This window comes from Lagenorhynchus albirostris, chromosome 6 (genome assembly GCF_949774975.1).
Source record: "Lagenorhynchus albirostris chromosome 6, mLagAlb1.1, whole genome shotgun sequence".
Taxonomy (NCBI): domain Eukaryota; kingdom Metazoa; phylum Chordata; class Mammalia; order Artiodactyla; family Delphinidae; genus Lagenorhynchus; species Lagenorhynchus albirostris.
Genome location: NC_083100.1, coordinates 47103453 through 47117853, shown reverse-complemented (window position 1 = coordinate 47117853; position 14401 = coordinate 47103453). Strand labels below are relative to the sequence as shown.

General features: G+C 34.3%; 1 protein-coding gene across 3 annotated transcripts in view; it reads left to right on the top strand.

Moving 5' to 3' along the window:
• The window catches only part of ITGAV (integrin subunit alpha V), a 93951-nt gene that overhangs the window by 33177 nt on the left and 46373 nt on the right, over positions 1-14401 (top strand). For all 3 annotated transcript variants that reach the window (XM_060152484.1, XM_060152487.1, XM_060152486.1), the window contains exons 3-7: positions 540-631; positions 3095-3209; positions 9085-9146; positions 11135-11180; positions 13746-13871. In XM_060152484.1, the coding sequence (XP_060008467.1) occupies positions 540-631; positions 3095-3209; positions 9085-9146; positions 11135-11180; positions 13746-13871 (441 nt within the window). The remainder of the gene's footprint in view (positions 1-539; positions 632-3094; positions 3210-9084; positions 9147-11134; positions 11181-13745; positions 13872-14401) is intronic.

The following is a 14401-nucleotide window of genomic DNA, read 5'->3' as shown; positions in this document are numbered from 1 at the left end:
ACTAAGTGTTACTGTAGTGTTAGCTAAGTGTTTTACTAAGTCTTTAGTCTTTGACTCAGTGTTAGCTAGTGTTCTATAAAGGTGTTTCATAGCCTTCTATTTTTGTAAATATCTTCATGCCACAGAAAGAAGTTCTGGGAGTACAGACGGTAATCATAAGTGTTTGTTTAATAGTTAATTTTCTTACAATTTAGCAACTGGAAAATTTCACATGCTGTTACTTTTTCACTTCTGCATTATGATAATTGGTAGGATTAATAACAAATCTGCATTGTGATAATTGGTAGGATTAATAACAAATCTGAGACACTTCTAAGTCATCCTGTGTTTTATTTTTTCTAATTAGTTGAAAATCCCCAACGTGTGTAAAGTATATGAGATAAATAGCCAGTGTACTATTTGATTAATCAAAGGCACACTAGTCATAAACCTGGTTGGATTGAAAGAAACTATGTTATACTAAGTAAGAATATTTTGTTTCTCACCCCTCACAGTTTTTTTTTTAAATTATTTTTTAACTTAATTTAATTTTATTTTAGGCAATAGAGATTATGCCAAGGATGATCCGTTGGAGTTTAAGTCTCATCAGTGGTTTGGAGCATCTGTGAGGTCAAAACAGGATAAAATTTTGGTAAGTGTTTTAGATATTTAATAAGTTAACTTTAGTCAATTTATGTGGGAACACAGGAAGTTTTATGCTTGAAAGCTGATAGTAAAATTCAGTGTGCTAAAGGGCAGAGAGTTTAATCAGATCACTTAGCTCTGATCAAAGGCCACCCCTTCTAAGGATACCCTCTCTCTCACCCTTCACAGACTTGGCTTTTGCTACTTTCACCTTCATTCCTACATTGTTCATTTTTTTTGCCCTACTCGATGGTTCCCATCAGTTTGTTTCTATCCAGCCAGGTTTAGGAATAGTGTGCCGTTGATTAATCAAATGCCCTAGTACCTCCTCTCCTTACGAATAAAACACCCCTGCCTTTGCCTCATCGTCCCCTCTGCTACAGTCCCCTTCCTTTGCTCCCCTTTTCAAAGACTTGTTGAAAGTGGTTTCTATAGTAACCATCTCCACTTCCTCACTTCCCATCCTCTTCCCAACCCCTCCTGTCAGGCTCAGGTAGGCATGGGCAAGGTCATCCTTGACTTGCAGGTCAAGAATACTTTTCTTGCCCCCTCAAAACCATTCAACAAGGTCATTTGACCCATGCTTTTTGAAATACTTTTATTTCCTTGGCTCCTGGGACTCTGTACTTTTCTGGTTTTCCCCTTTACCGCTGGTCGCTCTTTTGCCATCTCCCTTAATAGCTCTACTTCAGCTCAGCTTCTAAATGTTGAGGTGTCTCTGAGCTTTGTTCTGGGCCCTTGTCTTCTTCAACTACACCTTTTACCTAGCTGCTCCTATCCTATCCTGTGGCTCTGAATACAATCTATATATCATAATCCCCAAATCTATAGCTCTAGCTCTTAATTCTCCTTGGATCTTTAGAAGTTGTATTTCCAAACTACCAATTTGACATTTTCATTTGTATATCTCATATATTATTCAAAATGAATGTGGACCAAAATGGAACTGTTACCCTCCATCATAAAGGAAAAACCACAAAAATAAGTATTTCCATATAAACTTCCCCATCTTAGAGGCAGGACTCTCTACCCCATCCACCAGCAAGCCCTGTCAGTTCTGTCTCCAGCTTCCGGAATATATCCCACGGCCCTCAGTAAATCATCATCTCCACTATTTCTACCCTGTACCAAGCCACCGTCGTTCCTCACCTGGGTCAGTGCAGTGGCTGTTCTCATCCCTCTGCTTCCTCTCTTGCCCCAGCTACAACCCATTCTTTATAGAAGGACCAGAGTGAACCAGAGCATTTCACCTGCCTGATTCAAACAGTCAAGCAGCTTTTCATCCCTCTCAGGGTAAAAAATCTCATGCTCATCCTGGTTTTTATAAGCATCTGCGTAATCCAGTCACCAGCTGCTGACTCTTTGGTATCATCTCACTCCACCTCACATGTGTAGCTATACTAGTCTTTTTATTCCTTCCATACCAAGTCATTTCAGTTAGATCCTTAGTGTTTGTCCCTCTGCCTATCTTATGCTCATCTTACTGCTTTTCACTTGGGCTGGCTCCTTCTCATTCTGATTTCAGCTCTACTTTCATTTCCTCAGAGAGCCCTTCCCTATTTTAACTACTTGCATAGTATTTATTATTTTCTTCTTTTTTCCATCAGATTGTGGGGCATGAGGGAAGGATTTGTTTAGGAAGTGAAATTTCGGCAGAGCTTCAAAGGATGTGTCAAATTTTAGCAATTGGAGGTGAAAGGAGAGGTTGAGAATGGTGGCATTCTAGGCAGAAGGAGGTACAAAGAAGCAAAAATATGCAGAAGTGGCAAATACTCCACTCTGGAACATCAGGTGCATGGAGAGAAGTGGCAGTGATTTCTTACTTTAAGTTTTTAGGGTAAATATAAAATAGCCCAGTGTTATCTGTAGTGTTTGTATTAAAATGTTTTGCTTCAAAGGATATTATAGAAAATTCATTGAATTTTTTCCAGCAAATTAAATTGTTATACTTTGGTAGATTACTATGCTGTTAAAAAACATGCATTCTACCACTTTTACATGGTGTTGAAGTCTATAAATCTGAAAGCAAAAAGGTCATAGTTTATTTGGAAAGTAAATAAAATAAGCACTGCAAATTCTTTTACTCTCTTCTTACTTGATAAATTATTTGCTTTATAACTTAGGGGTATATTCTACACACGTGAAAGTGTTATTTAGTTAAATATTCATTTGGTCTGTGCCCTTCAGTTTAGCACCTAACGTCAAGAAAGGTGCTACTCAAAATAATGATTTTGCTATTTTGAAAAAAAAAATACCTAGACTCCAAATATGGCCTTTAGAAGCATATGAGAAGAGTACTTTAAAAATCTTTATCCACTACTCTGATAAGGAATTTAAGGTAAAGGATAGGTTTGATTAATTTTTATAAATGCTTATAAAGGTATATTGTAATCTGAGGTAGTATAGATTATATGAAACACTAATTTTTTTCAGAGAATTTTTATGTGTGGACTACCCCCTTTGATTTCAGGCCTGTGCCCCACTGTACCACTGGAGGACTGAAATGAAACAGGAGAGAGAGCCTGTTGGAACATGCTTTCTTCAGGATGGTACAAAGACTGTTGAGTATGCTCCATGCAGATCAAGTATGTATAGGAAATTGACCAGCTTTTACAAAGAGGTTTGGGAAGCCTAGGCTGTTAAAAAAGTGTGTGTGTGTGTGTGTGTGTGTGTGTGTGTGTTAAAATTTATAGACATACCGTGCTGTTTGATGACAGCAAAATGAAGGCAATTTTATTAATGTAAAGAAATTTAGAATATGCAGTCAACAGGTTATCTTTCTCCCTAAGAACTAGTTTTCATCTTCCTTGGTCAGTAATAATTAATATTTGATTTTGGAAATCTGCATTTTTAGTCACTATTAGTCAAAAGGTGCTCCCTTGAGCTTCTCTAACAGAGATGCAGACCCCACAGCTAACGATTCTGATTCAGCAGGTCTGGGTCAGGCCTAGCCACCTTCATTTTTAACAGACTCTACAAGGTAATTCTGATGGATACCAAAATTTGAGAACTGCAGCTCTATATTAATAATGATGTTAAAAGTAAAAAATAATTGTCATAAGGAGCCAGAGTTTTTATAAGAAGGTGAAACATTGGGGTCAGGAGCCGGAGTCTGAATTTCCTTGCTTTTAATCAGTCTCTTTGTCAGTCTGTCGACTAAGCTCACTCCTCTTGATCTAAAAGATCTCACCCTGTTCTCTAATATTATTTGAAATTTCCAATGAAATTTATATTGTGGCTAAAGATGATTTTGAGCACTTGTAATTCTGATTATGCTTTTCCAAACTCTGTATACTTTTTCCTTCTTGGAGGTTGCAGTCCTTTTGCTTCTCCACTATTGTTGAATTGGCCACCACTCCAGATCCTCTTTATATCAGAAACATAAAAATAGCTTCTTGAAATGCAGTGTGGTGTTTATACCTGGACCACTTTTTAGGCCATTACTTTTTCTGTTCCACTGGTCACCAAGTAGTGTAGTAAAGAGAATTAATAACAAAAGTACAACATGTAAGACTCTTATTGCTAGACTTTTTTTCCATGTTAGGTAACTTGTGACACCAAAGTATCTATTTAGTCTTCAAAATTCTAAGCAGTTGAACCTCTGAGAAATTGCAAAATGATTTCATGAAACACTTATTTGTTAGCCCACTGCCCTGGCCCTACTTGTTGTAAGTGGGAGGTAAACATGAAAAGAATGATACATACCCATAACCACTTTATTAGAGTAGGTCAGAAAGCACACCCTGCGAGAATGGAGGAGGTGGGCAGATGTATCCTCAGTGTCTGACTACACCACCTTCTATTGGTGTTTTGGTCATAGTACTGTTGTCTTTGGTGGCATGTGGAAAATGTGAGGACTAAATTTGTGTTTTTAATTTCTGTATTGCAAAAATGTTCCTATGGTGAGAAGATAATTTCGTAGCTCTGAAGGATGAGCTAACCCTTGTGTGCCAGGCTTGTAACCTATTGTTTATGTGATGGACACACCTGTAAAATCACCTTTATTCTTTTCTGATACATGTGGGAACTGAGATTCAGACAGTTGAAGTCATTTTTTTCCTACATCTTATGGTAGTGAGTGATCTAATGAGGATTTTAACCCAGGTCTGTCTTATTCCAAAGGAATCTTTTCCCTGTATTACTAACAATAGAAAATGTATTCCATTTCTATTTCCTCTGTATTAAGCACAACTTTTCTACAGAGAATACTGCTTTCAAAAGTGCAGGTTTGGGGCTTCCCTGGTGGTGCAGTGGTTGAGAATCTGCCTGCCAATGCAGGGGACACGGGTTCGAGCCCTGGTCTGGGAAGATCCCACATGCCGCGGAGCAACTGGGCCCTTGAGCCACAACTACTGAGCCTGCGCGTCTGGAGCCTGTGCTCCGCAACAAGAGAGGCCGAGATAGTGAGAGGCCCGCGCACCGCGATGAAGACTGGCCCCCGCTCGCCGCAACTAGAGAAAGCCCTCGCACAGAAACGAAGACCCAACACAGACAAAAATAAATAAATAAATTTATTTATTTAAAAAAAAATAATAGTCACAGGACAAGGCAGCTCCCATTCTACCATTTAACAGCTTAGAATACTATTCACATGTCATGAAAATTGCTAAACATTACAAGGGAAACACTTAAAAAAAAAAAGTGCAGGTTTGGATAATTCCTGATGTAAGAGGACAAGAACCCTTCTGAAAACAAGCATTCTAACGATGATCCCTTGAGGATATACTGCCATGTTCAGCTAGTATTTTTCATCATTATGCCTCTTCAGTAACGACCAGTTCTCTTCTTAACATGTATTTAAAGGATTAAGACTGCGTGATGTAGCTGCTCATAATGCTTTCACTTATTTGGTTTAAGCACAGACATTTTAACCTTATTTTCTGAAGTATTTAACATCCAAATCAGATCAGCAAACTATGGCTTGTGAGTCTGTTTTTGTAAATAAAGTTTTATTGGAACATAGCCACACCCATTTGTTTACATGTTATCTATAAAGGGAGAGTTGAGTCCTTGCCACAGAGACTGTATAGCCCCTAAGCCTAAAACATTTATTATCTGGCCCTTTACAGAAGATGTTTGCTGATCCCCGATCTCAATAGTAATACCTCAAATATTAGAAAAAGCAGAGAGAACAATCTTAAAAATATCAAAGTGAATGCCTTTCTTCTTAATAAGCTGGCTTTCAATATCTCTTGATCATTGTATGTACTTTAGGGCTCAACCTTTGAAGTATTAAGCTACCTGCAGCCCACAGTGCAAGGGGCAACCTGCCCAGAGAAGAACGCTCAAGAGTGGGAATCTCAGAACTTGGGTTATATTCTTGCAATCTGCCAACAACCTGTATATCTATAGTCATGGGTGATTCATCACTGGTAAAACGCTGATTTAGGCAAAAGACTTCAGAGATGCAGTTTTTGTATTTTATGTCTTTTTCATACTTCAATAAATTGTGTAACCCAATGGCTGATTTTACACGAGGCTGCCAGTTTTGTAGGGCTACATTGCCAACTTCTTGTTTTGGTGGTGGTAGTTTGTGGGTTTTGTTGTTTGTTCATTTGTTTGTTGTTTGCTTTCTTTTTTTTAACACCTTTATTGGAGTATAATTGCTTTACAATGGTGTGTTAGGTTCTGCTTTATAACAAAATGAATCAGCTATACATATACATATACATATATCCCCATATCTCCTCCCTCTTGCGTCTCCCTCCCACCCTCCCAATCGCTCTAGGTGGTCACAGAGCACTGAGCTGATCTTCCTGTGCTATGCAGCTGCTTCCCACTAGCTATCTATTTTACATTTAGTAGTATATATAAGTCCATGCCACTCTCTCATTTCGTCTCAGCTTACCCTTAACCCTCCCCGTGTCCTCAAGCCCATTCTCTACGTCTGTGTCTTAATTCCTGTCCTGCCCCTAGGTTCTTCATAACCAATTTTTTTTTTTTAGATTCCATATATATGTGTTAGCATACGGTATTTGTTTTTCTCTTTCTGACTTACTTCACTCTGTATGACAGACTCTGGGTCCATCCACCTCATGCTTTTGGTTTTTTTTTTTTTTTTTTTCATGCTTTTGTTTTTAATGTGACCTATATGGATCTGTGGAACGTCACTCTATAAAAGTTTACCTTATTACTGATTATGTTTGCTTTTGGCTTCTCATTACTGTATCTATGACCATTCTTGGCATTATACAATAGGCTAAATGTCTTTCTGTTCTAAAAGTGCCTGAACCACAAATCATATGATTTAAATACTCTTTCATCTCCATGCTCAGACTGAGTCTTTGTTCTTTCTGTCTACTTTCTGATGATAATGTTATTTGCATATAGATTTTTCTCAGTTGTGATTTCTAGTTTGTTTTTTCTTCCCCTTGATGGTTGCTTAGGGAATTATAAATGCACTGCTGGCTTGAGATAGTGCAGCCTAGTGGTGTAGACACTCCTCACCTCAGATCCATGCTCTTTTATTTACTAGGTGGTTTACCATAGTCAAGTTCCTTAATTTCTGTGAGCCTCAGTTTTCTTATATGTAAATTGTGACTAATAATAGTATCTCTCATAGAATTGCTGTATAGATTTTAAAAGATTTTAAATGCTTTAGTACGGTACTGGGCTCAGAGAAATTAAGGGCTTGATAAACATTAGCTGCTCTTACTATCATAACCAATAACATTATTTATAATATTGTCAGGCTTAACAAATAGCAGAAATATTAATTGTCCATAGAAATAAAAACAAAAGCCTTCACTGAAATAGATTATAGTCAACATAAAATTCTTTACATTCGCACTGTTTAATAGGTACCTGTTAAAATTTTAAAGGACGGTTATGTTTCTAGCTGGATGTTCTGGGAAACCAAATAAAGTAGATAATTGTACAGTATGATAATCAAAAAAGGATGTCTTTATAAATAGCTTGAAATAGTTCCCCAGATGCAACTTGAATAAAGGAAATAAACGGCTGACTTCAGGTCAGAGCAGAATTCCTTAGTATGATTCACTAGACACTGGAAGCCCCAGCACTGCATTTTCCCATTGCCTCTTGGTTAGAAAAATTTACATTGGGGTAGCATTATACTCTTGAGGCTATTTTCTAAAAAAAATTCTAAATTTAGATATTAAGTGTGTAATCTTGGGGCAGTTCCCAGGTTTTAAAATGGGTTCAAACTTTTAGATGGGAGTATTTGACAAAAATTCTTGCAAGTTGTCCTCATGACTGAAAGTAGATATTTTTGGTTCCTGTATTTGGGTGGTAAATACAGGAATACTATAGCAAAATTATTTAGATATTGTGACATTGACTACAAGAATTCCTTGATGACTGAAGAGCAGCTGTTTTTCATTGTTGCTTATTATCCTCAAAATAAAACAAGGAAGAGTTTTCAGGCTCACTGTTACTTCTAGGTACAGTATTACTCATGATTAGAGTTAATTTATTATTAATTAGAGTTAATTATTATTGGCCAATTTAATAATTGAGTATAAAGGAGTAAAACAGTTGAGTCTATTATCATTTGGAGAATACTTAAAAGTGTCATGTTTAAAAAAGTTGACTTTCTAAATGTGTTGTGAGAGTAGGAGTAGTTTTCGTATTTTGCTCATTGCAGAATATTAAATTAGGGTCTGGCCATCTCCCCAGATTCTGAACTACTTTTTTTCAGGTTTGTTGTTGTTGTTGGATATAAGTGTATATATAGGAAATGTATCAGGAATGTAGGTATCTCCTTTAAGTATTCATAATAACTTAGTGAAGACCTAACAACTGTAGGAGAATAATAGTAAGAAATAGAAATTTCAGATTGGAGTTTTTAACTCAAAGATTACAACTCATCATTGTTTTATGAAATCAAAGTATGAGTCATAACCAGTAATTTTTAAAAAATGGAATGAAATATAATGTGTGTATGTTGGGTTGTGTGGGCTATGATATAAACTATAATCTTGTGGGTTGTGGTTAAAAATAAAAAGTTTGAAATCCACCGTCTTAGGTGATCTTTCTGTCCCCTGCTGACTGGTCCAGGTACTTTCATCTCTCTCTGTTGCCATTTCTGATTAATGGGTGCTGGTAAACATGCATACTAACTTTTTTTGTGTGTGTGTGGTATGCGGGCCTCTCACCACCGTGGCCTCTCCCGTTGCGGAGCACAGGCTCCAGACGCGCAGGCTCAGCGGCCATGGCTCACGGGTCCAGCCGCTCTGCGGCATGTGGGATCCTCCCGGACCGGGGCACAAACCCGTGTCCCCTGCATCGGCAGACGGACTCCCAAAAACTGCGTCACCAGGGAAGCCCCATACTAACTTGTTTAGAATGTGTTAATAACTCATTAAGTGCCTGAGTGAATGAACACTCTCAGAGACTAGTACATTATCTTACAGTTAGAGTGATATCAGATTTTTCTCATGTTTTGTTTTGTGTTGTTTGTTTTGGGGTTTGTGTATATTTCCAATCTTTTTATTTTAGAAAATATTGATGCTGATGGACAGGGATTTTGTCAAGGAGGATTCAGCATTGATTTTACTAAAGTAAGTTCTCATTTAAGACTGAGTGAGATTCAGATCTACCTTATTATCTAAGCCATGGTTAAAAATTAACTGGTTAATACTTCAGATTCTCTGTAACTATTACCTGTTTTATGAAAACAGCTAATAAAAATGACCCATGCATTTTGATATCCGTTGCTTTATATTATTCTCTCCCTAGGAGACATTGCTTGTTTGAAATAGACATCAAAATGGAATGAAGGACAGTAGAAAATCTCCTGAGTAGAAGATAGATAGCTGTTATGACTTAATATTAATATTACAATTTCCAGTTGGATAAATTGATAGACTATTAAACCTTTCTATTTTTGACTGAAATTGAGTTTTTGTAAAAGCTAGCAATGGGAGCTTTCTTACAAAATCAGAGTTTAGTTACATAAAAGTTGAAAAACATGCTTATTTACCATCTATTATGTGCCTAAGGCAACAAGTAAAGTTGAAGCAATTTAATTATTGTAAGAAATCTCATATACAGGGCTCTATGTATTTTTAGCTAAGCTGATGTGCTCTCTAGAGTTGATAGTTTTTAAGCTATTTTTTAAAAATAAGAATTCCATTTATATTTTCAAAGGAAATTTTTCTTAAGTACTTCTCTATGTAATTTTCTTTTGTGTGTGGGTTTTTTTTTTGTGGGATATATGAACATTTTGAATATCAAATTGAGACTATTAATTACTCCTAGAGAAGTCTCAAAAATACATTGCTTGGTTAAAAGTAGAACTTCCTTAGAAAGCTTAATATGGCTTTCTTAGAAAATGCAAACAGAAGTGCCTTAAATTTATTAAAACAACAGAAACTATAATCATGATTCAGAAAAACTAATAAAGCATTTTCTTATTTTTTTTAATTTGTATTTTATCTGTATTAAAATTTTTTTTCTAGATTAGATACTGGTAATTATAGTTGACTCTCCTTATTAAGTAATTGATTTTAATTCACTCAATTTGAAATTCATAATTCAAAACTTATTCATAATTACTTATAATTTAAAATTTAAGGAAGCAAAACAAAGAGAGATAAAGTATATTAATGCATATTAGGTTTCAACTCATATGATGTGTTTTCAAATAGGTGTTGTATTAAAGCAAAAAGTGTCCTTATTTTCTGTACTTATGCCAGTACAACTATAACCCCAGAAATATTCCCATACTATGAACAGTCATTGCTATATTAACTGTTTGCTTTCTTCAACTCATTTCTGAAAAATGGTGTCATTTTAAAGCAGACAACTTAGAAATATCTTTTACATAGCCATGGCCAGAGGTTGTTGAAAGCTTGAAAGGCTATATGTCCATTTGGAGAGAGAAAAATTTTCTCTTAACCTCCAGCAAGAGGAAATTTTAAAAATACTATGTTCAAACACTACCTTGAATTAGATACTTATAATTTGTTACAGATGTAAGAAATGCTAGTCAGGTATAATTTGTATATATAATATACCCTGAAAAATTTACCCTCTAACCTCACTCTTGTTTAGATATGCAAGACACTAAAATTTTTCCTTTAGCTGAAAAATTTTTAATGATTATTAGAAAGGAAATTTGCCTATGTAGTCACAAAGGTAATATACAGAATTAAGGAGTGACTTTTTTCTTACTGTAACCAATAATACTATGCTGATGGCACGTCATACCACGTGTGTGAAGCAGCCAAGATCTACGCATCTATATGTATATATATGTTTGTATATTTTCACATATTAAGTGAATATATTATAAGTTTCCTTTTTGATATTTATTGCATTGTGTTTTAGAAAAAGTATAGTGAAAATTACTGAATTAGATGAGTTTAAGACTTATGATTTTGTTTGCTTTAATATATACATGTTTAATATATGCATATAATATTTGCATATATATGTCATATATACATATATACTTGTATATGTAGCTTTTATGTTTATTACATTGCTCTCCATTTTTAAAGCTACCTGTTTTAAAATATGTATCTTTTTGTTTGATTTAATCTAGGCTGACAGAGTACTTCTTGGTGGTCCTGGTAGCTTTTATTGGCAAGGTAGGTTAATCTTTCAAAAACTACCCAATAATGACTGTGTTTCAGACTCATCTGGCTTATCATGTGCCTATGAGACCTTTCAAATTATTTTAAACAAAGAAATGGAAAAATAAAATTTAAATGTATAATCGCTATCTTTGTATAAATTGTATAAAAATTGTGTACAATTTTTTTTAAAAAGGACTATAACATCATATAAGGTGTATGTAAAATATATAAATATATAACATAATATATAACGTATATTATATATATTCCTAGTAGAAAATAAACTGAATATTTTAAAAGTAAATTATAAAGTAAATTAATAAAATAATTTATTTTTATTGTTTATGATATGTACTTTTTCATCTCTGTACTTCAGAGGAAATGATGTAATTAAGCATTAGAAAGTGTGTGGAACTGATTTGTAATAGGTAAATTGTGGCCTTCCAAAAGCTCATGGTTTTAAACTTCATTTGAATTTGCACATTAAAATATTTAAATGGTTATTTTCTCATTAATCGCTGACATCAAGAATGATTTCTTTGTGTTTGGGGAGTTTTTTAAATAGAGGATCTTATTAAGTTTCAAAAGAATATATTAAACTGGCATTGACGATTGATGTAAAGATAAAACACTACATTCTTTAGTCATTTTCTGAGGACTAATAAAATTACCATTTGAACAAATGTATAACAGATCATTATTTTCTGACAGTTTGAAAATAGGTAACTATATCTGCTTATTTTCTTAGCTTATGATTCATTTATCATTAGAGACACATTTATTTAGTCAATATAGTCACATGTTTATTTTCTGCTAAAAAGTGCCATTTACCAGATTCTGTTATTCAAGCATTGTCAATATTTGGAAGAACTGGAAAATCTATGACTATATTGATTTGCAAGTACTTTCTGATTCTGAATTTTACTTCTGTATTCTGCACTCTGCTTTCTTTACTTGCTTCCTTGTAGGAAAACCCGTGCTTTTGCTTTATAGAAAGGGAAACTAAAAGAGATTTGCTGAAGGAAAACAGGATGGAAGGAAAATAAGAAGGAATGAGAAATGGGAATAAGTGAAAAATTGGAAGGGATGGCAAAGGAGAAAAAGAAAAATCAGGCAAAGAGGATCAGTATGAGAAACATACTAAAACTGAAAAATTTGAATTTCTATGAATTGTACCTCTATTGGAAAATGAAATGATTTAGGAAAATTACACTTGAGTTTTACAGTTTTACAATAAAAATTAAAATAGCAGCTCTGACTCTATGTAAGAAAATAGATATTAATGCTTTCTAATTAGCTATAAAACATGGATTTATTTTTCTTCTTTACTGCTAGGTATGTCATTCAGTGGAAGGGAGGGAAGTGTCTGATGAGCATGTGAGGGAACCAAAGATAGATTTTGTGATTCTCAGTCAGGACTCTTTGTTAACTCTGCCTTTTTAAGAGACACAGCTGTGAACATGTTTAAATGACTTGTTCTTTTAATACCTTGAGCATGCACAATGTATGCATTCCTGTTTATTATAAATTAGGACAGATACTATTAATATTATATTCACTAGAGATTTATTATAAATGGTATATAATATGTAACTGAAAACTCAGTGACTGGATGGAGAATATTTTGTTTTAATAAGATTAAAATCAGCACGTTTCACTGTGAATAGGTAAGATATTAGGATGAATTTTTCTATAGATCTCAGAATTGTCTCTGTAAGAATAGAGAAAATGATAATGGTGTTTTATTCCAAAGACATGATAAATTTTCCTGTGTTCTTTGATTCAAGAAATATTTAATGAATCCCTCCTATGTGTTTGGTACTGTTTAGGCACAGAGGGTAAAGTAGTGACCCAGACAGAAAGTGTTTCTGCCCTACAAACTCAGCTTATGTGACTGGAAAAATTGGAACAAGATTAATATCTTTAGCTATTATGATTTTCTTTCTGAAATAGCAGAAATGAAGAGATTATTTTTCATATGTTATGGAGATGGCATTTGATAAATCAAACAACCTTTCTTGGGGCAGGGAGGCAGTCGATTTTTATGTAGTTGTCTGGATTTCTTGTGTACTTAATAACTTAAGGTTGGGAAGAAAAGTGAACTCACTCATTCAGGCTGCTTTCATAAAAGTGTCCAAATAACTTGTTAAAAAATCAGTTTAACAAATTATTATGAAGGTAAAAGTAATTATTTCAGTAGGTTTTTCAAGTTCTAACTTGAAATTTGGTTTGGAAACAACCTTTGATTTTATGATTCCATTTATTTAACATTGATTTTTTTTAGTGAATTAAAACTAATTCTGCATTTATAAATTTTTGTTTTTTAGCAGAGACTAATTTTAAGTACTAGCTTGAATAGAAACAATTGTGACTTAAAAAATAATCAGATTTAGTATTATGAAGAAGAGTTATTTAAGGCTAATAATTAGAAAGACATATCTAATCTATTTTCTTTCATGCAGGTGCTATCCATCATCTGTGTCATAAAGTTCCCATTAGAAACTTGTCATTTATTTTATATATTTTTTTCAGGTCCACACATTTCAAATTATAATTTATTTTATGTATTTATTTCAGGTCAGCTCATTTCAGATCAAATAGCAGAAATTGTATCTAAATATGACCCCAAAGTTTATAGCATCAAGTATAATAACCAGTTAGCAACTCGGACTGCACAAGCTATTTTTGATGACAGTTACTTGGGTAGGTAAAATCAAAATATGGATTTATTTTCTGGTGTTATGGTGGATTTGTCCTGTATTTACATATGCTGCTTTCAGTAGGAAAATCTTTTATGTGAAATAGATTAAGATTTTCTTAAAATATAGGGAACATATTTGTTATGAATACTTAGGTTATATTGTATGTCAGTAACTGAAATTTAAGAGCATGATTATTAACACAATGATAATAATAATAGATAACCTTTAAGATATGCTTGGCCCATCCTGGGCATTGTTCTAAGTGCTTACTTGTATTAACTCATTTAGTCCTCACAACAGGTCTATGAAAGTGTCCTAATGTTTTACTCCCATTTTATAGATAAAGAAACAGGCACAGAGAGGCAAAATAATTTGCCTAAAGCCCCTCACTTGTAACTTGCTTTTCTGAGATTCCAACCCAGGCAGTCTGACTCCTGAACTTTTATTCACTATGTTAAACTACAGTTTTGGTTTAGGATTTATTAACTTTTGTTCTCTCTCTTTAAATTTCTCATATTCATTAAACCAAAT